This window comes from Lissotriton helveticus, chromosome 1_1 (genome assembly GCF_964261635.1).
Source record: "Lissotriton helveticus chromosome 1_1, aLisHel1.1, whole genome shotgun sequence".
NCBI classification, from domain to species: domain Eukaryota; kingdom Metazoa; phylum Chordata; class Amphibia; order Caudata; family Salamandridae; genus Lissotriton; species Lissotriton helveticus.
This window is the reverse complement of record NC_136057.1, coordinates 736,476,197-736,502,560: the sequence shown is the minus strand read 5'-3', so window position 1 is coordinate 736,502,560 and position 26,364 is coordinate 736,476,197. Positions and strand designations below refer to the sequence as shown.

General features: G+C 47.7%; 1 protein-coding gene across 3 annotated transcripts in view; it reads right to left on the bottom strand.

The window, feature by feature from the left end:
- The window catches only part of LOC144816539 (uncharacterized), a 1,138,385-nt gene that overhangs the window by 684,262 nt on the left and 427,759 nt on the right, over positions 1-26,364 (bottom strand). For all 3 annotated transcript variants that reach the window (XM_078674268.1, XM_078674269.1, XM_078674271.1), the window contains exon 11: positions 15,950-16,102. In XM_078674268.1, the coding sequence (XP_078530394.1) occupies positions 15,950-16,102 (153 nt within the window). The remainder of the gene's footprint in view (positions 1-15,949; positions 16,103-26,364) is intronic.

Sequence of the window (26,364 nt, the reverse complement as noted above, 5' to 3'; positions counted from 1 at the left end):
GCCACACATGGCCCTACGACCTTCCATTGTCCCACGTTACACTCTGATGCACCCACCTTGGTCCACAACATGGCCTGCCATATCCTCTTCAATGATCAATGACACTGTGACCTCACTGAGGACTGTACCATTCCAGTTCCACTGTACATGTCATCCCCGGATGGACTCGGGTTCGCCCTCCACGAGCCCATATTGTGAATTGTGCTTGTCCTGTCCCTCTACCGCTCCAGCTGCTAAACTCCACTGGATGTGCAATAAACATTGTGGATATCCCTGCCCTGTTCCGTCGTACACCACGCCACTCCGATTACGTTCCGACGTCTGCCCCACATAGCTACCTGTCGCAGGCGTACTCGCTGTTGGTGTACAGGTCAGTGGTCTAGTTGTCAACATGTCACGGCCACTCCCTGAGGGCAGGTTTGCACACACACCACACCCATCCGGCACATGTGTCACAGGCCATGTGACCACGCAAATATAATGGATCGAAAACATCACATCCTTTATTGCCGGTGGTGACTGGATGGCGGACGCTCAAAGGGCCTGAATCATAAAGAGTCCATGAAAAGTTGCGCAGAGGGGTCACACCCTGAGCTGTATGGCCGTCATGGGCCTAGTACCACGTGTCACCCACTTGAGTTGCACAAGGTTAGTGCCACCCGAAGTGGATGTGGCCGTCAGGGGCCTACCACCACGTGCCGCTGACTTGCGTAGCACAGGGTTACCGGCACCAGCTCTCCACCATTGATGACTCAGGACTCCGCGACATGCGTGGGACCTGCTGGGCTGTGGAGCGGGATCACATAATGTGTACCAAGCCACGGTGGCCGGACCAGGCCTTGGAGCTTTAACGGGCACTTGGAGGCAGCAGGTAATTATTTGGTCATGGATGCGCAGGGGCGGCTGTGTCTCTCTCTCACTCACACTTCCCTCTCTTCACTCTCTCTCTCACTCTCTTCCTTCCTTTCCTTCTATCTCTCTCACTCCCTTCCTTTCCTTCCCTTTCTGGCTTTTTTTTCCTTCTCTCTTTCTCTGTGTCTCACTCCTTTGATATGCGCAATACACAGGTCCTTAATTTGTGCTTTATTTTCCAGGCTGTGTCGTCGATATTGATAGACCCGACAGGAGTCTTCCGCCTTGTTGTTTTGTGTTGAGTTTGTTAAATTTCAATAACGTTTTTGGTTGTTACTTACGTGCTGTATGACTCTTTCTCGTTCTTATTACTGTTTTTTGGTTGTGTACACCACGGTGTTATATTTTGGGGCAGTTATCGCAGGAATACTGGTGATGTCTGCAGTTTGCACCAGCTTCTGAGTAGTGTGCTAGATTTATCTCAACTTTAGTTGCATTAAAGTGCTGATAATGAGATGCAAAGTAGGCGTTCCCGTGCAAAAACACACAAGGTGCACCTTTGCAATTTATTCTAAATACTAAAATCCTGTATTGAATAGCAATGTGGTAGTGGGTGCATTTACAGTGTACACACAAAATCAATGAAGAAATCTCATTGTAATTATATAGATTGGGAATAGTGGGTCAGGTGCTGGATCTTGATGGGATACACTGCCCAGTTTGTTTATTTTTCTGTACACGAAAAAACCACATCACAACTTTCACAACAAAAGGCAAAAACTGCGATGCAAAACAAATTTCGGTGATAAGCCGCGTTAGCACCAGGGATTTTACACCTGCTTTCTGCTGGTGTTAAGCAGGACAACTACCTGTAAAATGAAAGGCAACACAGCCAAGAGCCAAACCCGTACACCCACAGGTGCCATAGAGTCAATGAGCATGATACACGGATACCCATGAGGGCCACAGCACTCATCGCAACAACCCCAGGCCCGCCAACGCCCCCCGACCTGAGCAAATGTGTCCTTGTCGTCATTGTGTTAGCATGATGGGCACGGGGCCTACAACATCACAGTATACTGTCTTCAGCGGACGTTACCATGTCACCTCAGCGTTGGCAGTGAGCCTGGACATGTAGCCACGCATGCATCCTCCTGCATGCACAAGCTGCATGTGCTGGTCCGGCGTACACAGGTCTGCGCAGGGGTGTGCCTATCCAGCAAGGCGAACAGGGTGTCTCGGACATGTCCATGTGCAGAAAGTGCGGTAAGTGTGTCTCTGTGTTCTGGTGTGGCCGCCACAAGGGCTGCAGCAGTCGATGTTGTAAAGTGGCATGCACCATCTCCAAAGGGCAGTGTCATAGTGTGGTTGGAATGCTGCAGGACATGCGTGAATAGGCATTACAATGGTGTGCAGTAGGAGTGCACGGGATACAACAGCGCAGCGCACAAAAGTGTGGGGGTTCATGGGAGGGAGGAGCCGCTTTTGGCAATGTAACACACAGTGAACCCGCCCATGTGCCACGTGCTGGGCATCTCATCCATGATGACCAGGGTCGCAGGTATCCCACAACACCCACAACCGACCTCTGTACTCATCCTGTATGAATGCAGCTGGAGAAGTTACTGTAAGGATGAAAGGTTGTTTGGCTGAACTATCTTGCGCTGGCACATGTGCTGCTCCGAGAAGGAACTTGCAAGTGACCAGCCCCCCTGACAGATACGATAATATTTGCATCCGTCTCCCACACTGTGCACTACCAGATTTGACAACAATGAGTACACATCCAACACTCAAAAGTCCTTCGTCATAGTTAGCATGCGTGAAATGGCCTTCAAAGATACTCCCACCACACCCTTACCCTGTACGCATTGCACACAGACCCGGCTCATTGCACCAAGCTGTGCCATTTCATCCACACGACTGGCACACAGCAAGCCAGTGCAGCTACAAGCAGAGCCACTGACGCAATGGCAGGGCATCCCGAACACATGGTCGACTCCATTCACGTCCACCTATACCTTGCACGTCTGCTGCATGTCCTGGGTGCACTGCTGCGGATCACTTACCAGCTGAGCTTCTGAATTGCGCACGTCACCTGCGTTCAACCTGTGTTGCAATGGCGCACGTGCCTATCCGAGTGGTGCATGGACGTGTGCTCTCCAACATGTGGGTAGCTGACATGGATTACGATGGGTGTGTGCGTCCCCCTGTTGGGCCATGACCAGGAGTGTCATGGTGATGCCCGTTTATGAAATGCATGGATGTTTGGCATGCATGTTGGGAACTGGGACTGGGAGATTGCACGTGTCATAGTATGCAGTGAGCAAATCGACCCACTCCCCGTTTCTGCCTTGGTGCACACTGGGTACAGTGGTTGGAGTCAGCAAACTGTCCCGGTCAGCTGAAGGATTACGTCGATAACATGCCAAATATTGTGGCCAACCATTACTCATTACAGAGAGTGGCTTACACAGCTGCACTCACGTTCATGGACGAGTGACAAGGTACCTACAACCACGACTCGATGTCCCACATTGCACGTGTCCCGCCGCATCATTGCCCGTTGTGCATCTGGTCACATGTCCAAAGACGACAGTGGACATGGCTGCATTGGCGTCGACTAATGTCCGAGGCGTGGACAACAAACGCTGCTTGACATTGACGTGTGTTGGTGATGGACTACTCCGAGGTGAACATGGACATTTTCCTACGTTCCTTATTCAAGCATGCTGCTGCATTTGTCTGCATATTGTGGCACTACTCTTGGCCGTACTGACACGCACTTTTTTAATGAAGTTTCCACATATTCACTTGTCTCCAAATGTGTTGTGTCATCATTTGTATGCCAATGTGTGTGTCTCGTACTCTCTGGCTGGCTGCCTGCCGTAAATTGCTACCCCATCCAGACTGTGGGTTTGTACTTATCCGTTCTCATGTGCCTGTTTTGCACTGAGGCTTTTTTGATGTTTATCCGCCACAGGCGAGTGCATTTGTGTCCTGTGTTCGATTGTGCGAATGTTTGTGTTTGGACAACATTGTGTTGGATGTTGGTGTGCTCTACTTCCTATGTGTGTGTGCTGCATTGTGTGTGAGATCTCCCTTCATGTGAGGTTTTGTTCACCCTTCTCCCTTTCAGGCAGTGTGGTTTTCACTTCGGTGCTTGTTTACTGCTGTGATGTTGGTGGAGTGTGTGACTTGTGCACCTTGTTGGTGTGTTACATTTTGGCCATGGTCAGAAGTGCAACGTATTCTATCAACACACTTTTTTAGAACATTCTACAATACATGCTAAAAGTTCAAAAGTAAAAATTTTTTAAACCTAACAATATTTTTTTTGCAATATTTTCTCGAAAATTTAACGGCACATGCAAGTTGGAAGTTCACAGTTGTTTTAAGTTCAAACAGTGCCTTCCAAATGCAAGTAGCAGGTGTGGTTGAGTTGAGCAAAGTTTATCCTATGATATGTACTCCACGTTTAAATGGCTTTTTCTTAACCTATCATAAAGATGCTTTTCCACAAAACGAATGTGCACCCTACTTTTAAAAACAATGCAAATTATCTCCTAATCAGTTATCATTTTGTATGGGAAGTAGTTCCCTATCTTTAAACATATCTCTTATTCAACGAATGGACTTCATGAGCTACAGACATCTATCCATACCTCCCAGCCATACCTTCAAAATGCTAGTGTGGATTGTAGGACATAGCTATGTTTTCTGGTGCAAGAGGCATGCAGAACAGAGACATATTGACTTAGACCTTGGTTTACAAAATGTGGACCATAAATAGTTTGGACAGAGAGGATTGAAGTGGCACCAATTCTTGCCTTTGGTTAAAACCTGTTTGCATCTGCACTGTGGTGGAAACGACATAGGCACATTGACTGGCGTAGGTTTGGAAATGGCTTTGAAGGACACCTTTAGACAACTGATGTTGCTTTTCCCTCAAACTGTCTTTGTATATTCCAATATATACCAAAGACAGTAGTGGAAATGGTCAAACCAATTTTGTCCTCAGATTGAAAAATCTGGGAAGAATGTTAACAAAGCTGTGTCTGCATACCTCAGAGACCTTAGAATGGGGTCCATCTACAACAACAACATACGTTTTGATATGGCTCATATCTACAGAAGTGATGGAGTACATATCACAGATCAGGGAAATCGAGTTTTTCTGATTAACCTGAAGCTGTGCATCCGCACTCATATGTAGCTCCAACTAATAAACACAAGGGTTCTTTTTAGAGATGCCTTACAATCCCAATATCGGTTTGCAGACTGACAGCTGCGATCCGGCTACAACAGGGAGACCTGCAGGCCATCGGGCAGGCTCGCAGACGGAGAGCTGAGGCCCGAGGTCGTGCCTCGCACAATGAGAGCTACGGGCTGTCCGCTCGCAAACGCACAGCAGCGTGCTGGCTTGCTGAGGAAGAGCTCGGGTCTAACTCGCAAAGGGACAGCGAAGGGCCAACTGCCCTGCTAGCAGTCGCACCTATGATCTAACGAATTGGCTCGCACATGTACAGCTGCGGACCCGACGGCTCGCAGACGCACAGCTGCGATCCGACGGACTGGCACTGTTTTATGGTTTAGGGTAGTACAGTGGTGTTTTTGTACTGTGGAGGATTGTGCTGCGGGTAGTGTTTCAGGATTTAGAGTAGTGGTGTGTGTTTGTGTGTAGTGTTTGGAGGTTCGTGCTGGAAATAGTGTATTAGGATTTAGGGTAGTGCAGTGGAGTTTCGGTAGTGTAGCGTTTCGTGCCAACAGACCGACTCATAGAGCTCCGTGCCGACGCACTGCCTAGTGAAGGCATTGCCGCGACCTGCTGATGTAGGGAGAGGCAGAGTGAAAAGGGTATCTCACACAGACATAGATGCCAGTATTGCCTCGCAGAGGTAAAACCACGAACCCGATGGCTTGTAGACGGACAGATGCGAGCTGACGGACTGAATCACAAAATGGCTGCCAACACTTCCTAGTATCAACAGTTCATAGCCAATCAGCCACAAGCTCGTGCTCGTAATTCCTCAGCCAATCAGATGTCCTTGTGCCTCTTTCATACCCATCTTTCCTCTTTTTGCACTCCTCTTGCCTCTTTCTGCACCTCTGTTCATTCTCTCTGCACTGCTCTTGCTTCTATCTGCTACTCTCTTGCACATTTCTGCACCCCTATGGCCTCTTTCTGCACCTGTTGGTTCTTTCTGTACCTGTCTTGCCTCTGTGTGCACCCCTGTTCCCTCTTTGTGCACCTGTTTTGCCTGTTTCTGCAACTCGCGTGACTCTTTCTTCACTTTTCTTGCCTCTTTCTTTATCTCTGTTGCTTCCATCTGCACTTCTCTTGTCTCTTTCTGCACCCCTCTTGCCTCTTTCTGCACCTCCGTTGCTTCTTTCTACACCTCTCTTGCTTCTTTCTGCACCCTGTCTTCCCTTGTCCTGCACGTCTCTTGGTTCTTTCTACACTGCTTTTGCCTCCTTCTGCGCTTCTTTTGCTTCTTTTGCTTCTTTCTGCACTTCTCTTGCCTCTTTCTGCACCCCTCTTGTCTCTTTCTGCACATCTGTTATTTTTCTGCACTTCTCTTGCTTCTATCTGCACCCCACTTGCTTCTTTCTGCACCCTTCTTCCCACTTTGTGTACCTCTCTTGGCTCTTTCCGCATCTCTTTTGCTTGTTTCTGCTCTTCTTTTGCCTGCTTCTGCACATCTATTGTTTCTTACTGCACTGCTTTTGCTTCTTTAGGCACTGCTCTTTCTTCTTTTTGCACCTCTCTTGCAAATTTCTGCACCCCTCTTTAGGCACGCCTCTTCTCTCTTCCTGCACCCCTGTTCCCTCTTTCTGCACCTCTGCTGCCTCTTACTGAACTCCTCTTGCCTCTTTCTGCACCTCTGTTGCTTCTTTCTGCACTTCTCTTGCCTCTTTCTGCACCACTCTTCCCTCTTTCTGCACCTGTTCCTTCTTATTGTACTTCTCTTGCTTCTTTCCGCAGCTCTCTTGCCTCTTTCTGCACCCTTATTCCCTCTTTCTGCACCCGTCTTCCCTCTTTCTGCCTCTTTTACTTTTCTACACCCCTCTTGTCTCTTTCTGCAACTCCGTTGGTTCTTTCTGCACTGCTCTTGCTTCTTTCTGCGCCTCTGTTTTTTTCTGCACTTCTCTTGCTTCTTTTTGCACCTCCCCTGCTTCTTTCTGCACCCCACTGCCTCTTTCTGCACCCTTCATTCCTCTTTGTGTACCTCTCTTGGCTCTTTCCGCATCTCTTTTGCTTGTTTCTGCTCTTCTTTAGCCTCCTTCTGCACATCTATTGTTTCTTGCTACACTGCTCGTGCTTCTTTCGGCACTGCTCTTGCTTCTTTCTGCACCTCTCTTGCAAATTTCGGCACCCCTCTTCTCTCTTTCTGCACCCCTGTTCCCTCTTTCTGCACCTCTGCTGCTTCTTTCTGAACTCCTCTTGCCTCTTTCTGCACCTCTGTTGCTTCTTTCTGCACTTCTATTGCCTCTTTTTGCACCACTCTTTCCTCTTTCTGCACCTCTATTGCTTCTTACTGTACTTCTCTTGCTTCTTTCTGCAGCTCTCTTGCCTCTTTCTGCATCCTTCTTCCCTCTTTCTGTACCCCTCTTGCATCTTTCTGCCTCTTTTACTTTTCTCTACACACCTCTTGTCTCTTTCTGCAACTCTGTTGGTTCTTTCTGCACTGCTCTTGCTTCTCTCTGCACCTCTGGTTTTTTCTGCACTTCTCTTGCTTCTTTTTACACCTCTCTTACTTCTTTCTGCACCCCACTTGCCTGTTTCTGCACCCTTCTTCCCTCTTTGTGTACCTCTCTTGGCTCTGTCTGCATCTCTTTTGCTTGTTTCTGCTCTTATTTTGCCTCTTTCTGCACATCTAGTGTTTCTTACTGCACTGCTCTTGCTTTTTTCTGCAACTCTCTTGCAAATTTATGTACCCCTCTTTATACACTCCTCTTCTCTCTTCCTGGCCCTGTTCCCTCTTTCTACACCTCTGCTGCCTCTTTCTGCACCTCTGTTGCTTCTTTCTGAACTTCTCTGGCCTCTTTCTGCACCACTCTTCCCTCTTTCTGCACCTCTGTTGCTTCTTACTGTACTTCTCTGGCTTCTTTCTGCAGCTCTCATGTCTCTTTCTGCATCCTTTTCCCTCTTTCTGCACCCCTCTTGCCTCTTTCTGCACCTCTGTTGATTCTTTCTGCACTGCTCTTGCTTCTATCTGCACTGCTCTGGTACATTTCTGCACGCCTCTTTCCTCATTCTGCATCTCTGTTGGTTCGTTCTGTACCTCTCTTGCCTCTGTGTGCAACCCTGTTACCTCTTTGTGCAACTGTTTTGCCTGTTTCTGCAACTCTCTTGCCTTTTCTCCACTTTTCGTGCCTCTTTCTGCACCCTTCTTCCCTTTTCCTGAACTTCTCTTGGTTTTTTTCCGCACTGCTGTTGCCTCTTTCTGCACCCCTTTTTCCTCTTTTTGTACCTTTTTTGCTTTTTTCGTTACCCCTCATCCATCTTTCTGCAATTCTCTTGCTTCTTTCTACATCTCTGTCCCTTCCTTCCGCAACATTGTTGCCTCTTTTTGCACCCATCTTGCCCCTTTCTGCACCCATTCCTTCTTTCTGCACATCTCTTGCTTTTTTCTGCAGCCCACGTGCCTTTTCCTGCACCACTCTTCAATCTTTTTGTACCTCTTTTCCCTTTCTGCCCTTCTTTTGTTTCTTTCTGCAACGCTCTTGCTTCTCTCTGTACCCCTTGTGTCTCTTTCACACCCCTCTTACCTCTTTCTGCACCTCTCTTTCCTCTTTCTGCTCCTGTTCCTTTTTTCGGCACTTCTTTTGTTTCTTTCTGTATATCTCTTGCGTCTTTCTGCACCCACGTACCTCTTTCTGCACCCCTTTTTGCCTCTTTCTGCACCTTTGTTCCTTCTCTCTGTAATTCTGTTGTTTCTTTCTGCAACTCTCTTGCTTCTTTCTGCACACCTCTTGCTTCTATCTGTACCCCTTGTGTCTCTTTCACACCCCTCTTGCCTTTATGCACCTCTGATCCTTTTTTCTGCAGTTCTTTTGTTTCTTTCTGTACATCTTTTGCTTTTTTCAGCACCCCTCTTGCCTCTTTCTGAACCTCTTTTGCTTTTGTCTGTACTTCTCTTGCCTCTTTCTGCGTCCCTCTTGCCTCTTTCTGCACCTCTGTTCGTTCTCTCTGCACTGCTCTTGCTTCTATCTGCTACTCTCTTGCATATTTCGGCACCCCTATGGCCTCTTTCTGCACCTTTTGGCTCTTTCTGTACCTGTCTTGCCTCTGTGTGCACCCCTGTTCCCTCTTTGTGCACCTATTTTGCCTGTTTCTGCAACTCGCGTGCCTCTTTCTCCACTTTTCTTGCCTCTTTCTCTATCTCTGTGCTTCCGTCTGCACTTCTCTTCCCTCTTTCTGCACCCCTCTTGCCTCTTTCTGCACCTCTGTTGGTTCTTTCTGCACTGCTCTTGCTTCTATCTGCACTGCTCTTGCACATTTCTGCACCCCTCTTGCCTCATTCTGCACCTCTGTTGGTTCGTTCTGTACCTCTCTTGCCTCTGTGTGCACCCCTGTTCCCTCTTTGTGCACCTGTTTTGCCTGTGTCTGCAACTCGCGTGCCTCTTTCTCCACTTTTCTTGCCTCTTTCTCTATCTCTGTGCTTCCTTCTGCACTTCTCTTCCCTCTTTCTGCACCCCTCTTGCCTCATTCTGCACCTCTGTTGGTTCGTTCTGTACCTCTCTTGCCTCTGTGTGCAACCCTGTTCCCTCTTTGTGCAACTGTTTTGCCTGTTTCTGCAACTCTCTTGCCTTTTCTGCACTTTTCTTGCCTCTTTCTGTACCCTTCTTCCCTTTTCCTGAACTTCTCTTGTTTTTTTCCGCGCTGCTGTTGCCTCTTTCTGCACCCCTTTTCCCTCTTTCTGTACCTTTTTTGCTTTTTTCGTTACCCCTCATCCATCTTTCTGCACCTCTGTTGCTTCTTTCTGCACTTCTCTTGCTCCTTTCTGCATCTCTGTCCCTTCCTTCCGTAACATTGTTGCCTCTTTTTGCACCCATCTTGCTGCGTTCTGCACCCATTCCTTCTTCCTGCACTTCATTCTGTTTCTTTCTGCACATCTCTTGCTTTTTTCTGCAGCCCACGTGCCTTTTTCGGCACCACTCTTCAATCTTTTTGTACCTCTTTTCCCTCTTTCTGCCCTTCTTTTGTTTCTTTCTGCAACTCTCTTGCTTCTCTCTGTACCCCTTGTGTCTCTTTCACACCCCTCTTACCACTTTCTGCACCTCTCTTTCCTCTTTCTGCTCCTCTGTTCCTTTTTCTGCACTTTTGTTTCTTTCTGTATATCTCTTGCGTCTTTCTGCACCCCACGTACCTCTTTCTGCACCCCTTTTTGCCTCTTTCTGCACCTTTGTTCCTTCTCTCTGTAATTCTGTTGTTTCTTTCTGCAACTCTCTTGCTTCTTTCTGCACACCTCTTGCTTCTATCTGTACCCCTTGTGTCTCTTTCACACCCCTCTTGCCTTTATGCACCTCTGATCCTTCTCTCTGTAGTTCTGTTGTTTCTTTCTGCAACTCTCTTGCTTTTTTCAGCACCCCTCTTGCATCTTTCTGAACCTCTTTTGCTTTTGTCTGCACTTCTCTTGCCTCTTTCTGCGTTACTCTTGCCTCTTTCTGCACCTCTGTTCGTTCTCTCTGCACTGCTCTTGCTTCTATCTGCTACTCTCTTGCACATTTCGGCACCCCTGTTCCCTCTTTGTGCACCTGTTTTGCCTGTTTCTGCAACTCGCGTGCCTCTTTCTCCACTTTTCTTGCCTCTTTCTCTATCTCTGTTGCTTCCTTTTGCACTTCTCCTGCCTCTTTCTGCACCCCTCTTGTCTCTTTCTGCAACTCTGTTGGTTCTTTCTGCACCTCTGTTTTTTTCTGAACTTCTCGTGCTTCTTTTTACATCTCTCTTACTTCTTTCTGCACCCTTCTCCCCTCTTTCTGCACCACTCTTGCCTCTTTCTGCCTCTTTTACTTTTCTATACACCCCTCGTCTCTTTCTACAACTCTGTTGGTTCTTTCTGCACCTCTGTTTTTTTCTGAACTTCTCGTGCTTCTTTTTACATCTCTCTTACTTCTTTCTGCACCCCACTTGCCTCTTTCTGCACCCTTCTTCCCTCTTTGTGTACCTCTATTGGCTCTTTCTGCATCTCTTTTGCTTGTTTCTGCTCTTTTTTGGCCTCTTTCTGTACCCCTCTTGCCTCCTTCTACACATCTATTGATTCTTTTTTTTTTTTTTTTTAAACCTTTATTGCACAGAATCATAAACAATTACGGGCCTACAACCATCCGGCCGGCCTCGACATCATTCGGAGCACCGTAGCAAGCAATATGGCAACTCAGGAGCAACTCAAATCCAAATACAGGCAACCTAGGTGACATAGAAGCATTTACACTACCGAGAAGCAGGAGAAATTAAGGTTTAATTTTATAATGTTCATAAAGCATATGTAATAATAAACGTTAGAAAGGATCAAAGTTCTCACTATACATTCAAAACAAAGGTGGGCAACGTCCATCAAAGAAATCCAGCGAGCATTAAAACAGAAGCAAAATGGCGGCACAGTGATATCTGAAAAGGATTGATAATCGCCTAGCATGTCGTGTGGCGATCGCTACCCACCCCTCCCCGACCCACACCATTGACCCAAAGAAAAAGGAAAAAGGAAAGGAATTGGAGAATAAAGAAAGAAAAAATAAGGCCCATAGGAACTAAAACGGACAAAACAAAGCCCCCCCCTACCCCCCACCCAGCACACATGCAGAGGCTACGGCCTACCCCCCCCTAGCAGCGTGCCTGTCGCCCAATAAAGAGTACCCGAAATAAAGAAAGAAGAGAAAGGAAGAAAAAGTATACATATAAAACCGGAGGAGGGCCAAATTTATGTGTCCTAAACAGCCCGTCAGGATATTCTCGGCCGCCCTACCCCCGACCCCAAATTGAAGCATAACCAACATCCAGCTCCCCCGTCTACCCATCACAGTCCCAGCAAAGCAAACAACAGTAAGCAAAAATGAAAATCATTTTCAACCTTGTCCCTGACGATCCAGCGTGCCAACGAGAAGCAACAATAAAACAGCCCCCCAGAATGAGGTAAACAGCTGCAAGGACCACGGCAGGACAGGGCGCCGTCCACAAAGAACTGTCCAACACAAAGCCATGCGGGCCACCGGTGTACAAAGAAGGGCGGTGCGCAATAGCAGTCCTCCAAAGTTAAACAGTTGAAGTAGAAGCAGCGCGCCCAGGATACAATAGGAAGAATCGCCAGCAGATCCCGAAGAAGTTGCAGGACATGGCGCCCAAAGGCGACTCCCCAGCAGCTGCGCCAGTCCAGGAGTCTCACAGCTCGCCACCGCTGTAGCAGATAGAGTCGCAGCGGTATCCAGCTCTCGCACCCCCAGCGTCTCCATGTACCTCTGGATAGACAGCTCACCGTAATCGGGCCCAGGGTGTGGCGAAGCGCTCTGCACGCGATCTCCAGTTCGGCCAGTTAAGGATGGCGTGGACAAAATGGCATCTAATCGGCCTCCCAGGTCCCGGGCATGACCACACCAAGCAGCTCGTAAGGCAACCAGGGTGCCCAGAATCTCGGTGATCTCAAGGGGCACCTCCGGAGATGAGGATGATGAAGCTCCTTGCACACAGGGCTCGACGACTAGGGGCAGTCCTCGAGTCCGTACGCCGGCATCCCCTTCCAGCAGTCCGTCGTCCCATGGGCGCCCCGACAAGCACAGCCAGGTCGCGGGGACATGGGCAGCACATTCCATACCGACTCGGCACACGGACATTGTGCGATGTCGGCAGTCGTAAGCACCCTCAGTAGTTGGTCAGGCCACCAGGTATAGTCGCCGAGCGCTCGGTTCAAAATGGCCACCTTCACAGCTCCGGAGACTGAAAGGCACCCAAAGTCGGCCAGGGGTAAGGATACAAATGTAGCACTGGCAGCTGCGAGATCGAGCAAGTGTGGAGGTGAAAAGGAATGAAAGCGCGCTGCTGCGGAGAACTCTAAGCGGCCGCCGCTATCCGCCGGTCGACTCCGCTCTGCCGTCAGTGGCCGCTGTTGTGGCGGTCGGGGCCAGCCGGCTCCGAGAACAAAGACCCGGTCGCCGCCATTAACACCGGAAAAGAAACAGGGACGTTCAATCAGTCCTGTTGCAGGGAGCACATCGGGGGGCACACCGCTGGAATCAGCATCACTTCCCAAATCCGATACCGTATCAAGAAGACCAGATAAAGTACAGGATGAGCAACGGTACGGAGGGAAGACAAGCGGGGCAGCGGAGCCGAGGGTTTAGGCGGCCATCATGTTTGCAGGCTAGGCTCCTCCTCCCATCTATTGATTCTTACTACACTGCTCTTGCTTCTTTCGGCATTGCTCTTGCTTCTTTCTACACCTCTGTTGCAAATTTCTGCACCACTCTTCCCTCTTTCTGCACCTCTGTTGCTTCTTACTATACTTCTCTTGCTTCTTTCTGCTGCTCTCTTGCCTCTTTCTGCACCCTTCTTCCCTCTTTCTGCACCCTCTTGCCTCTTTCTGCCTCTTTTACTTTTCTCTAGACCCCTCTTGTCTCTTTCTGCAACTCTGTTGGTTCTGTCTGCACTGCTCTTGCTTCTTTCTGCACCTGTTTTTTTTCTGCAATGCTCTTGCTTCTTTTTATCCCCCTCTTACTTCTTTCTGCACCCCACTTACCTCTTTCTGCACCCTTCTTCCCTCTTTGCGTGCCTCTCTTGGCTCTTTTCACATCTCTTTTGCTTTTTTCCGCTCTTCTTTTTCCTCTTTCTGTACCCCTCTTGCCTCCTTCTGCACATCTATTGTTCCTTACTGCACTGCTCTTGCTTCTTTCGGCACTGCTCTTGCTTCTTTCGGCACCTCTCGCAAATTTATACACCCCTCTTTAGGCACCCCTCTTCTCTCTTTCTGCACCCCAGTGCCCTGTTTCTGCGCCTCTGCTGCCTCTTTCTGAACTCCTCTTGCCTCTTTCTGCACCTTTGTTGCTTCTTTCTACACCACTCTACCCTCTTTCTGCAGCTCTTTTGCTTCTTACTGTACTACCGTTGCTTCTTTCTGCAGCTCTCTTGCCTCTTTCTGCACCCCTCTTTCTGCACCTCTTTTGCCTCTTTCTGCACACAAAGGGCTACTTTTAAACGGACCTCAGGCTCAGCAATGCACATATGCAAGTGCAAAAAAGGGCTGCTGGCCTCTAAACGGCAATGCCCTATTATATGCTAGGGTCTTAGAGGTAGCTTTAATCACCCTACCGTATTATGCACTAGGGCCTTACAGGAGAGGTCATGCCAATCACAGGGGTACCCCAACTCATAGTGTACCCTAGTGTATGTTGGTGTTTTCACTGTATTCTAAGTGTCTTTCAGCATAACACTGGCTCCGGGCCTGATTGGGCAGAGCTCAGGGTCAGTCAGTCAGTTACCACCAGTACCAGTAGCAAAAAGTTGGGGGGTGCCCAGGGCACAGATGACTTTGCAACAAGTCCTCTTTCTACACCTCTGTTGGTTCTTTCTGTAGAGCTCTTGCTTCTTTCTGTACCTTTCTTCCTGGACTTCTATTGCCCCTTTCTGCATTTCACTTGCTTCATACTGTGCCTTTCTTCTTGTTTCTGCACATGTCCTACCTCTGTAGGCACAGTTAGAAATTTGTATTTTAAAAAACCTTAGAAATTCACTGAAAAACACTTAGGTTTCAGGAACATTATAGTTAGAAATGAGCAGTCAAAAAACCTTTGAAATTCACTGAAAAAAACACAGGTTTCAGGGACGTTATAGTTAGTCAAACATTTCACTCGTACAAAACCAGAGAAATTCGGACGTTATAGTTAGCTGAGCTAACTATAACTCCGCCCCTGCAATGCACTGCTGATGACGTCACATATTACATTATTCATGACATGGTCAGTTAAGAAAACCCTACAGACAGACCCAACAAAAGTGTGAATGGTATTGGAGGGGCTGTCCATTCCAGGGCCTTTGTATTCGGGTCCGCCATGCAAGCCATGGTGGTCATAAACAGGAAAGGGTAAAAAATGCCTATCTAGATGATTTGTCCTTAGAACCTGATTTTATCAGATTCACCCAATTTATTCTTTCACCAGCTTTGAATTTTAGAAAACATAATGCCTTGTACTTCATTGACATTTGAAGTTCCAGTGGCGAATGCGTTGGTTCAATCCAGAGTGGGCCACGCCAATGCAATATTTCTTGCCTCCCCTGAAAAGCATCTCAATTGTATCCAACTTATACAGAACAGCCTGGTGAAAACGACCAGATCCTCCCATATTACCAAGTATAGAACTCACTCCATAGATGGCCTGATAACTTCAGCATAATTTTTAAATCAATGACAAATATACACTCGGTGGTTTGTTCCAGTACATGGACCTTTTTATCCATTAAATCAACACTCATAAAATCTTAGAACTGCCAATTGCTTCCTTCGTCATGTCCCCAAAGCATGTACTGTATTTTTGGGCAACCGTGCATCCTGAACTATATCTACCAGAAAATGGAACAATCTTCCTCTATTACTGTGGTCCAAACTATATCTGACCTGTTTTATATGCCATCTAAAGGCTTTGTTTTTTAATCTGTAACTGCTGTAGGCCCTCAGTAGGTCCTCTGTATTTTTTTAGGTTATGTTTAGGGCCAAGACGTTTTACCTATGTTGTGCTTCATAAATCATTTTGACATCACATAAATGCTCCCTACGCATGTGGCGCATTTGTTTTCTTCCAAAGACAGACCCCTAATTTGGGAGGGATATCTGTGCTAGGAAAACAAAACTGTGGACAGGACTGCCATGCATGCAGACCTGCCTTTGGTGTTTCCCTCCAAAGTGGCTGTCAATATGGAACACGGAACTAGTTTGGGGTAAAACACAGCCACAGTGGCAATATGTAAATGCAGTAGGGTGAGTGGAGATTTGGTGCTACATCAGACTTACAACACTCTTCTTCCAGGGGCAAAATGAAGTCCTAAATATAAATGTAATACCCATGCATACTATAAAGTCTTAAGTATAAATATAATAGATCTGCATACCTCAATTGAACAAGGCGTTCCAGAATGGTGATGTGAGGATCTTGGATAAATATCATTGATGTGAGGTGGCGCATCCGGGTATAGTCTTTTAAGATGCTTTTTAAGTATTTCCTTATTGTTAAAGCCATCGAAATTTGTCTTCCATACGAGCACCTGCAAAAGAAAGAATTACACAGCACTGAAAAACACTACTTTCTTTTATCAGAGGTTAAGGTGTATGCACTAAACTAAATATAAGCTGAATCTTATCCTTCCTAAATATTTTTCTTAGTTTAAAATACTAACTGCCTATAGATGCCTTCCTAAAACGATGAGCACGTTATGACCGTTTCTATGTACATACATATGTCAATAAACGTAATAACGGATTATGCACTAAATAAAATGGAAATACTGTATGTGTAGTAACACATTAGAAGTAAAACGTACACATGAAATACAAATTTATTTTCATCGGTTTCCCAAGTACAGCAAAATATAAAGAAAACTAAGTAATGAAAATAGTGAATAAAAGTTGTGAAACACTGTAGCTTATTCAGTGTAATAGCACAAACAAATTATTGAAGTTCCAAAAATTAGACATTTGTGTGTATTCTATAGCAATTGGTAATACAAATAAATATTTCTTTTAAAATATATACTATTTTCAGGTATTATGTGGTTAAAATCTTTACAAATAATATGCAATGAACACAACCACTGTAAAATGTTAAAAATAAGAGACAAAAATGGGTGATTTGCTTGGTCCTGAATTTAAAACATAGAAAAATAATTATTTAAGGGGCCATAAACTCACCAACATATCAAGTCACAACCACAATTGATTCCAATAACTACGGTTTCACCAATGACCAAATGTCTGTCTACAGCATGGAAATTAAACAGTTTAACTTGAAATCATACTTTACTAGCCCTCAGATGAAACAGCGCTTTTATCTATGAATTAGGCTAACGTGCCACCGAGCTGCATGTTGATGCCAGTTAAACAATATAAAACTGCTTTACTAAATGTGTGTACTTGCACAATGAAATATTAGTTCCAAAAGTTACGTCTGTGTTCTATATCGGGAATCATGCACATGTAAATTAAGTGGCAATACCTAGTGCCAGATAGGTGATGGTGAATCCTGAGTGCCCATGATGGTAAAGGGGCAGATTAGGAGGGTTTGGAGGCTGTTGCAGAAAGGGGGGGTGACAAACTGACCAGACCGCTGGCCACCTGACCCACAAGGTCTGTGGGTCCTGCATCACAGTCTGAGCAGCCTGCAAGAACCTTCCATAGCCACAAAAGGAGCGAAAGGCAGATTGGGGTGGACATGTTGCCACAGAGAGGCCTAAGGACCTGGCCATAGCACGAAAATCCTGGACATCCCCAAGAAGCCAGTCGTTCTCAGCCTGGCATGGCGCCTAAGGGCCACTGTTGCTGAAAATGCTCTGCCCAGCGAGTCTGTCGTGTCGAGTCTGCAGCGAATCGTGAACTTTGCCTCAGCTCTGCCATCAGTAAAAGTTTGGGAGAGTACAGACTGGGTCTCCTTCGGGATCTATGGCAGAACTTGCGCAACCTTATACCACAGAGTGTGGGAATTATGGCCCAAAGGCATGCAGTGTTCACGGACAGCAATACCAGACTGGTGGAAGAAAACCTCTTCTTCCCAAATGAATCCAGCCTCTTGATTTCCCTATCTAGTGGAGTAGTAGAGAGAGCACCTTGGAAGGTGGAAGCTTGGACCATCAAGCTCTCAGGGGTAGAGTGTTGGGTGAGGGTTGGAGTCCGATGGTTTGGGGGCGGTTGCGGCAGCCAATCATCTTATTCAAAGGAGTCCCTGTGTTATGCAAAAGGACATCAGTGAGGGCATCATTAAATGGGAGCAAAGGTTTCAACATGGAAACTTCCGGTTGCAGCACCTCTGTCATGAGATTAGTCTTGACTGCCACCTTGGGCAACTGAAAGTCAAGGACCATATCTGTAGCCACGATAGGGCAAGAATGGAAACCAGCCTCTGGAGAAGTATTCTGGCTGCTGGCCTTAACCAGATCCTCACAGCAGCCCACACTCAGTTTGGCTGGCATTCTATAGGGTCCATCGACCTCTCCCAGTCTTCCTCAAGGCCTAACCGGTGAAAATAAGGCTCAGGCTCTGATCTGGGCGGCAAGGCTCTCGCATGTGTGGAGCGACGCCCCTCCGGTTCCGTTGAAGATGGGGACAACGCCGCTATTGCTGGAAGCATCAGCATCGGGACTGGTGCAGAGGAAGATCGAGATGGCTCAATCAGTCTGAATCCAGGAATGGATCCGGGGGCCCCCACCTGAGCCGGGACAGGAGGGGGCCCCTTGGGAACCCTGGAGGGCCAGAAGGCGCATCGTTGGGGTTAGACCGCCCAAAAATGAGGTACATGGCCTCATAGAACTCTTTTAGCTGGGTGGGGGTTAATTTTGGCCTATGGAAATATGGGAAGGTGCGGAGTCGGCCGAGGTTTCAGAGAACAAGGCCTAGAACGCTGAGGCTCCCTCGTCTCATCAGCCGACGGACGAGCAGAAGTCAAAAAACGCTTCAACTTCTTACTCTACTTCCTATTCCTCCAACCTGAATGTCCAGACGACTACGAGCGCATCAAAGAGGACTTCGGACTCCGCAAATGATCCTGGGAACTTTCACTCGACCAGGATCTCAACCACCGTGCAGCTGAATGTTGGGCTGCTAGCAGCTTTACGGACTGCTTGCTAAAAACCTTCAGAGCCATTTCTCGGCAATCGGAACATGCTTTGGTGTCGTGGTTGCGGTCCATACACCAAAGGCAAACAAGGTGCGGGCCCGTCGCTGACATCGGCCGGTGACAGGCCCCGCAGGGCTTAAAACCAGACTTGAGTGAGGACATGTTTGACACATCAGGAGGGAAACCTCAAAAGTGGTTGACAAAACATCAATAAACGACCAGAAAGAGGCTGCAGGTGGGGACTGGGAAACCAGCCAGTCTGAACCAACAAGGGGGCTCAGGTTTCCCGATGCTCGGGGATGTGGGATCATCATTGGTCCACTTCCATTCGGGACAGGGGCAACAAGTGCAGGGGTGTCTTGAGGCATCCGGTCGGGAGGGGGGTTGCACAAAGAGGTTGCAGGTCGCGTCGAGGACTCCCCTCCTGGCAAACCCAAGGTAGGCTTCTACTCTGGAGGGCGGGCTTGGGGACCACGCTGGCACTGTTGGCCCACTTCAACTAGGGCTTGGAGCGACAGGTGCAGTGGTGCTGACTGGTGTCGGGCTTATGTGGTTCGGAGCCCCCACAGTTCTTTCCTTGGTATCTGCAGGTTGCAGGGAAGCAGCTCTACTGCTCCACAGGTGTTCCTGGGTCTTGGCAAAGGCACTGGTAGTCCTCCCAGGCTTTAGGAGGCACAGCAGTTCTTAGGATGAGTCGACTTTGGAGCAATCGTACGGCAGGGTTGGTGGCAAGGTAGCTGCTTCTTCCACAGTTCTTGCTTTCTGAAGCTCTTCAGTCCTTCCTCTTCTTTTATATCTGATTTCCTGGTGTCAGTGGATCCCCCAAATACTAAAATTGGGGTTGCTAGGGGAGTGTAGGTTAGTAGCCAATGGGCTACTGACAACCGTGGTCACTACGTCCCCTATATGACCACTTCCTGTGGGAAGTGGGCATAACCCTGTCCCAGAGTTCCTAAGCATGGCATTACAAAGATGGCAGACTTCTGATTTTTGACTTCACTTCAGGTAGCCCACCTTAGAGGTGGAGCTAGCCTGGAGGTGAGCACACCTCTCAGACTACCAATTTTCCCACCTGTCCAGGAGCCAAATGGACACTGGACAGGGGGGTCGGTATCCTCTCCTGTGAGGGAAGCCAGATTTGATCACCAAAGGTGATGGGAACTTTGAAGCTCCCTGCCTTGGAATGCTAATTTGCAGGTGATCCTGTGGTAGGGGGTGTATACACACTCTGCGAGAGCAGGCTTTTGATCCTGATATCCTGAGAATAAAGGCCCTCACCCCTAAGGGTCAGAATTGCATCTGTGGTGGCAGGTTGGCTAGGAGCAGTCAGTCAGCACACCAGTCGTTGGTAGGTTTTCAGGTGGTACCCCTAAGGTGCCCTCTGGGTGCATGTATTATTAAATCTGTCACTGCAATCAGTGAGGGTTTAGTAATATGAGATGTTTGATACCAAACATCTCTAGCTTCAGTGAAGATCCTGTAGCTGGGGAACTCGCTTCTGACCAGTGTCCAGCACGTCTACTTAAAATGGCTTCCCTGGTCACTTGCACTGGCAGTAATAGAACTGTCATATAATGCACACTGCCTGAAGCCTGCTGTAGGGATGACTAACAAATATTACATGCAGTGTTAGGGGACAATGCACACGGGTGTGTGACATGTCATGTTTTCACAGTGGCAGTCTGTATGAGTTTGGTGCTGGGTCGCTTAGAGTGACACAAGATATGCTGCGGCTCTTATGGACCCTATTTAGTACAAACACCCTAAGTACCAGAGGTACCACTTACTAGGGACTTACAGTACAGAGGTGCTAAAGGCCTGGTCACTTGGGGATCAAATGAACAGTTGTCTTGTTCTGGAGGAAAACACTGACACTTGCCCTTAAGTCAAAGTTGCATCAAATACTAGGCAAAAGGTAGGGGGACTACTGCAACAAACCCCCACCCCCCTTTGCCCTCAGTGAACAGGCCAGGAGAATCAGCCACAACCTGGGAGAGTCTTCCTACTCTGTCAGGCAAGGAAGAGTAAGAAAACAGGCTGGATTTGTTGCAGGGCTTACTCTGCTTTAAACCCTTTTGTTCAGGTCACTTCCTTTGAGAAGCGGACCTACCTCAACTGGGTTAGGACCCCATTTAAAATTCACTCTGTTATGTGCTCAGACGCCCAAGGAAAAAAGGAGGTCTGGCTTTACCCGATTTCACTTTATACTATCAGGTCGCACAATTACAGGTGGCAACGGAGTGGTCAGCGAGGGAGTCAGATAAGCACAGGCTTCATATGGACCGCTCCGTGGTGGGAAGTTCCATATGGGATGTACTCTGGAAGCCAAAGGGAGATCTTCCCTCCAATGCGTACATCAGTACCCCTACACGCACAACCTTAACCATTTGGGACCATCTCACGCGGAGGAAGGGGTGCGCCTCATTTCCATCTCCCCATACACCCGTTCATTTTAACCCGGAAATCCCTGGAGGATGCCTCAAACATTCTGACATGTTCCATAACGATTAGGTCTTAACGTTTGACAGTTGTAAGAGGGAATTTGCAATCCCCCAGAGTGAACACTACCACTATCTTCAGCTTACACACTGGGGTACGACCCCGCACGTTAGAGAGGCGGCCACTAGAGATCTTACACCCATGGAAAAGTTGGTGATCTACAAGGCAGGTACCATAAAAGGCACAATTTCAGCACTCTATGATATGCTATTTAACACCTTACATTCTCCGCAGGCATTATATATGACCTTCTGGGACCGAGTCCTAGGCAGAGACGTAACAGAGGTTGAATGGAAACACATCTGGAGAGACACTACCAAACACAACAAGTCCACAGCCCTAAGGGAAGCTCACTACAAGACATTACACAATAGGTATCTGTACCCTACTAAGCTCGTTCGAATCTTCCCTGATGCCTCGGATCTCTGCTGGCCGGGATGTGGGCTTCAGGGGGATTTCAGGCACATATGGTGGGACTGCCCGAGGATTCGGCCTTTTTGGATGAGATCCTATCTCAAATCAAAAATACGTTGGGGTACACCGTTCCTACACCATAGACTTTGCTCTCCTGGGTGTAAGGGATCCAACTTTAGAACACCAAACCAAAGCCGACAAGGCGATCATGTGGACATACATAGGGGCGGCCAAACTCACCATAGCAGCGGCTTGGAAAAAGACAGAAACTCCAGCGGTTTTACTGTGGCACGCCCGGTTATGGAGGATTCTTTCCATGGAATGCCTGGCGGACATCATCTTCAGTGATAACTATGAGGGCTTCGAACTTAGCTGGGCACCATTGGTCGCCTTTTTGTCCATGGGGCTGCCCTCTGCAGTCTACCCTCCTGTGCGGGCTACGCACCTTTTTCAAATCTAAGTCGCCCCTAGATCATTTAGTAACAACGCAGCCCTTAATATGTGACCTGAGGCGGCCCTAATCTACTCATTCTACGCCGAGGCATTGCTGTAGGCATTGCTGTAATACCTCAAGATTCTACTACACAATCTAATTACCACTGGGAGAGGGGGGGAAGTAGGGGTCATTTTGGGGGGGAGGGCGAGAGGGTGTTCGGAGGACATGTTCTAGGTTGAAGAACCTTCTCAGGGTTATGTTCTCTCAAAATCAGCATCACTCATTTTGTTCGGGGGTGTGGTATGACCTGGGGCTGTATGAAGCTAAACCCAAAATAGCTGACTGTTTTGCAACCTCGGAGCCTGCACACCCTTGGGTAGAACTAATGTCAATGTATTTGTTTTGCTTAATACTTAATAAAAATAATTTTTGACAAAAAAAAATCACTCCGTTTGCTTCTTTAGTTTCCTCGCCCATTTTTTATTCATTTGGATGAGAGGTGTCTACCTCTGCTAACCCTATCTTAGCCAGGACAGCCGTCAGTGACCCAAAGAGGTTATCCACAACTTGAGTAACCCCACCATCATTAACAGGGTCGGAAATCCTAGCTTGCTATTTGACATGGAGGCAGACTACCATGCCAATGACAGGGCAGCCATAAAGACTAACACAGCTGTCAATGCCCAGAACCACACCTTTAGCTCTTCACTGAAAGGTGAAGGAGCTAACTTATAGGCTTCTTTGATTTCAGGGGGCCTGGCTGCTGTTTTAGAGTGGGGGTTACTGCATCGTGTAGCAAACACCCTCCTTCCACTATCTCTTCAGTTAGCTGAGGAGCAACCATGTCATGCTTAACAGCTGCCTGAATAGTCAAGACTTCTTATGGGTCACATAGGGCTTCACCAGTGGCACTTGGGGAGTCCTCTCCAGCTGGGTCAGGATCTCCTTAGCCTACTGGAACTTTGGCTACATGTTGCCCACCTTTCCTACACTTTCTGCTTTTTCTTTTCCTCTGGGGTCTACTTGCACAAACTGCAGGTATAGTACCTCCAAACTCTTTGGGACAGGGCTGGCACTGGACAAGTACCTCTTTTAGGCTCAGCCCAGATGACCACCTTCATCGAAGACAACTCCAGCCTAGTTGCATCCCAGTCTGGATTCCGCAGCAACCACAGCACCGAGACTGCTCTCCTCGCCGACATCCGTATGCTGCTCGACCAGGGATACACTGCGGCCCTCATCCTTCTAGACCTCTCCGCAGCCTTCGACACAGTTTCTCATTGCACTCCTGCAGCCAGGATACACGACGCAGGGATACAGGGAACCGCCCATGACTGGATCCGATCCTTTCTTTTTGCCAGAACCCAGAGGATCAGACTCCCTCCCCTACTCTCTGAACCTACCAACATCAACTGCAGAGTACCCCAAGACTCTTCTCTCAGCCCCATGCTCTTCAACCTGTACATGGCCCCCACCGCCGCCATCGTCAAACAGCATGGGCTCAGCATTGTATCCTACGCCGGCGACACTCAGCTCATCCTCTCACTCATGAAGGATCCCGTAGACACCAGACTCTGCTTCCAGCAAGGAATGAAGAACGTGGCATCCTGGATGAAAGACAGCTGTCTGAAGCTCAACTCCGAGAACGCTGAGGTCCTCATCCTTGGACCCTGCAGCTCCGCCTGGGACACCTGGTGGCCCTCTGCCCTTGGGACCCCACCTACTCCTACAGACCACGCACGAAACCTCGGCATCATCCTCAACTCTTCCCTCTCCATGAACCGCCAGATCAATGCCGTCACCTCCACTAGCTTCAACTGCCTGCGCATCCTCCGCAAAACGTTCAAGTGAATCCCCCCGACTGCAGAAAGACTGTCATCCACGCACTCATAACCAGCAACTGGACCGCGGCAACGCCCTGTATGCCGGAATCAACAGATTTCTACTACACAAACTCCAGTCCATCCAGAACGCCGCGGCCAGACTCGTTCTCAGAACACCGTGTCACAAACACATGACCCAACACCTGCGAAATCTTCACTGGCTCCTCGTAGAGAAAGGGGTCACCTTCATACTACTCACCCAAGCCTACAAATCTCTCTACAACATCGGACCCAAATACCTCAACGAAAGAGTATCTGTCCACGTGCCCAACAGGAACCTCTGCTCCACCGACCTCGCCCTGGCAGAGGTCCCCCGCAACTGCAGTAACAGAGCAGGCGGGAGAGCCTTCTCCTACATCGATGCCAAGACCTGGAACGAAACCCCATTTGAACTTCAGACGCTCCCCAACCCTGCACATCTTCAGGAAGGCCCTAAAGACCTGGCTCGTCGACTGATCCGGAGCTGCCCCCCAGTGCCTTGAGACCCTCACAGGTGAGTAGTGGGCTTTATAAGCCCCTGATTGATTGATTGATCGAGACCATCCTATGGGAGGTAATTTCCAAGGAGATAATCAGGGGGGAGGTCTATACTGACAACCACCCTTCTCCAATTAGGGGATGCAGCTATTTATAGGGGTACTAAAGCCACTGGCCTAATAGTAACTCCCATGGGAAATCCCATACTCTTTTGGCCTCACCTGTCACATATTGGTTTGAGACCTGCCATGCACAATGGTGTGACTCACACAGGTATTTCTCAGGGCCGTGGCTGAGATTCCATTCCCTAGTTGGTGGTGGAGTGTCTGCTTCCCTCTGGAATCTCCAACTCACCTTTTCGTCCAATTTTCTAGTTGAAAGCTACAAGGACTTCCTCATCTGAAGAATCATCTTCAAAGGCTACACTGGCAACACATGGAGGTACACTAGTGGGTTTGTTATTAGAACAGGAAGTGCCCTTCCTTCAGTGCACTAAAACAAAGAACAAATTTGCACCACACGAGACACAGAAAAGTGCTGCGTTACAATAAATAATTTCACAATTAAGGCTTTACAAAATATAGCACGATACAATCGCGTTTTCTTCCTTTATTCGGTATTCTTCAAAACACCAGCCAATGCATTTCGTCCAGTGAAACCTTGGAATTCTTCAAGGCAAAAAATAGTGTGATACCTCAGTTTCAAACATCCAATGGTTATTAGACATTCCAGTCAATTGCAGCCAAGTATAAATTTCTGTTTGATGTCAGAAGGATAGCTACTGTTCTGGTGATGTACTTAAGCACAGCGGTCCCAATTGGTCATAGAAAAAACAAGTGCTGCACGACCGGCCGCCTAACCCCAAGGACACCAATTAAATTGTATTGGGCGAGGTGTCTAATTCCCCTTCGTTAGGTCCTTTCCTATTGAAATTACAAATAAGGATCTTCAAAAGTCCAGGATTAAATGCTTACGTGGACTTGTTTTTTTCACTAGACGAAACCCGTTGGCTGGTGTTTTTAAGAATACTGAATAAAGGAAGAAAATGCAATTGGATCGTGCTATATTTTGTGAAATAAAATAATTTATTGTAACACAGCACTTTTCTGTGTCTCATGTGGTGCAACTTTGTTCTTTGCTTTGGTACATTACATCTCCCTAGTGAGGGAGGCATTTTTGGGCAGAAGGTGCATACACAGAAGTGCACACAAAGATATTGTCCAATAAGAAAACAGACTATGGGTCATTAACGGTGAGGGTGCTGTGATAGTGCTTTAGGTCTACTTCCCATTTAGTTTGTCTTTTCATTCAGTGCACTGTCTGCTTACAGTCAAAGCACCAAGTCTTTTTGGGATCACAAGCCTTACCCTGGTATCCAGTTTTGTGAAGTATCTCGGGGTCCACCCTCCTGGACAGTTTTTGGGGTCCTACACAGGACTCCTTATTTTTGTCTCTAGAGTGGCCCACCTTTTTCTCCTGGGGCGGCCTATCAACCCCTTCCTTTTGGTCACCCCTCCAGAACTGGTTTTGGACACTAGTTTTTACCCAATGAACAGCCTTCTTACCCCAACTCCTGGAGAGAGACCAAACCCAGGTCCACCAGGTATTGATGCAACTTTTCAGAAGTATAGTTACTTAACAGATGTCCCTTCATAAGTTAAATATAAAGACCAGCAAAATCTTGCACCTGACCTCCCTTCAACCAGCCACCTAGTGTTTTCACTGAAAGGTCCACAAAATCAACCCAGGAATGACTTGACGCTTTCTGACTCTTCCTGAACTTAATTTTATATTCCTCAGTGGTGAGTCCAAAGCCCTCAATCAGGGTATTGTTTGTGAGGTCATAGGACTCAGCATCTGTCTCATCCAGTCCCAGGAGTCTATCCCTGCACTTTCCTGAAAACAGCTCCCAGAGTAGAAAGCCCCAATACTTCTAATTGAGTTTCATCATTTTACTAGCCCTCTCAAAGGTTTAAGTGATTTAATCATTTG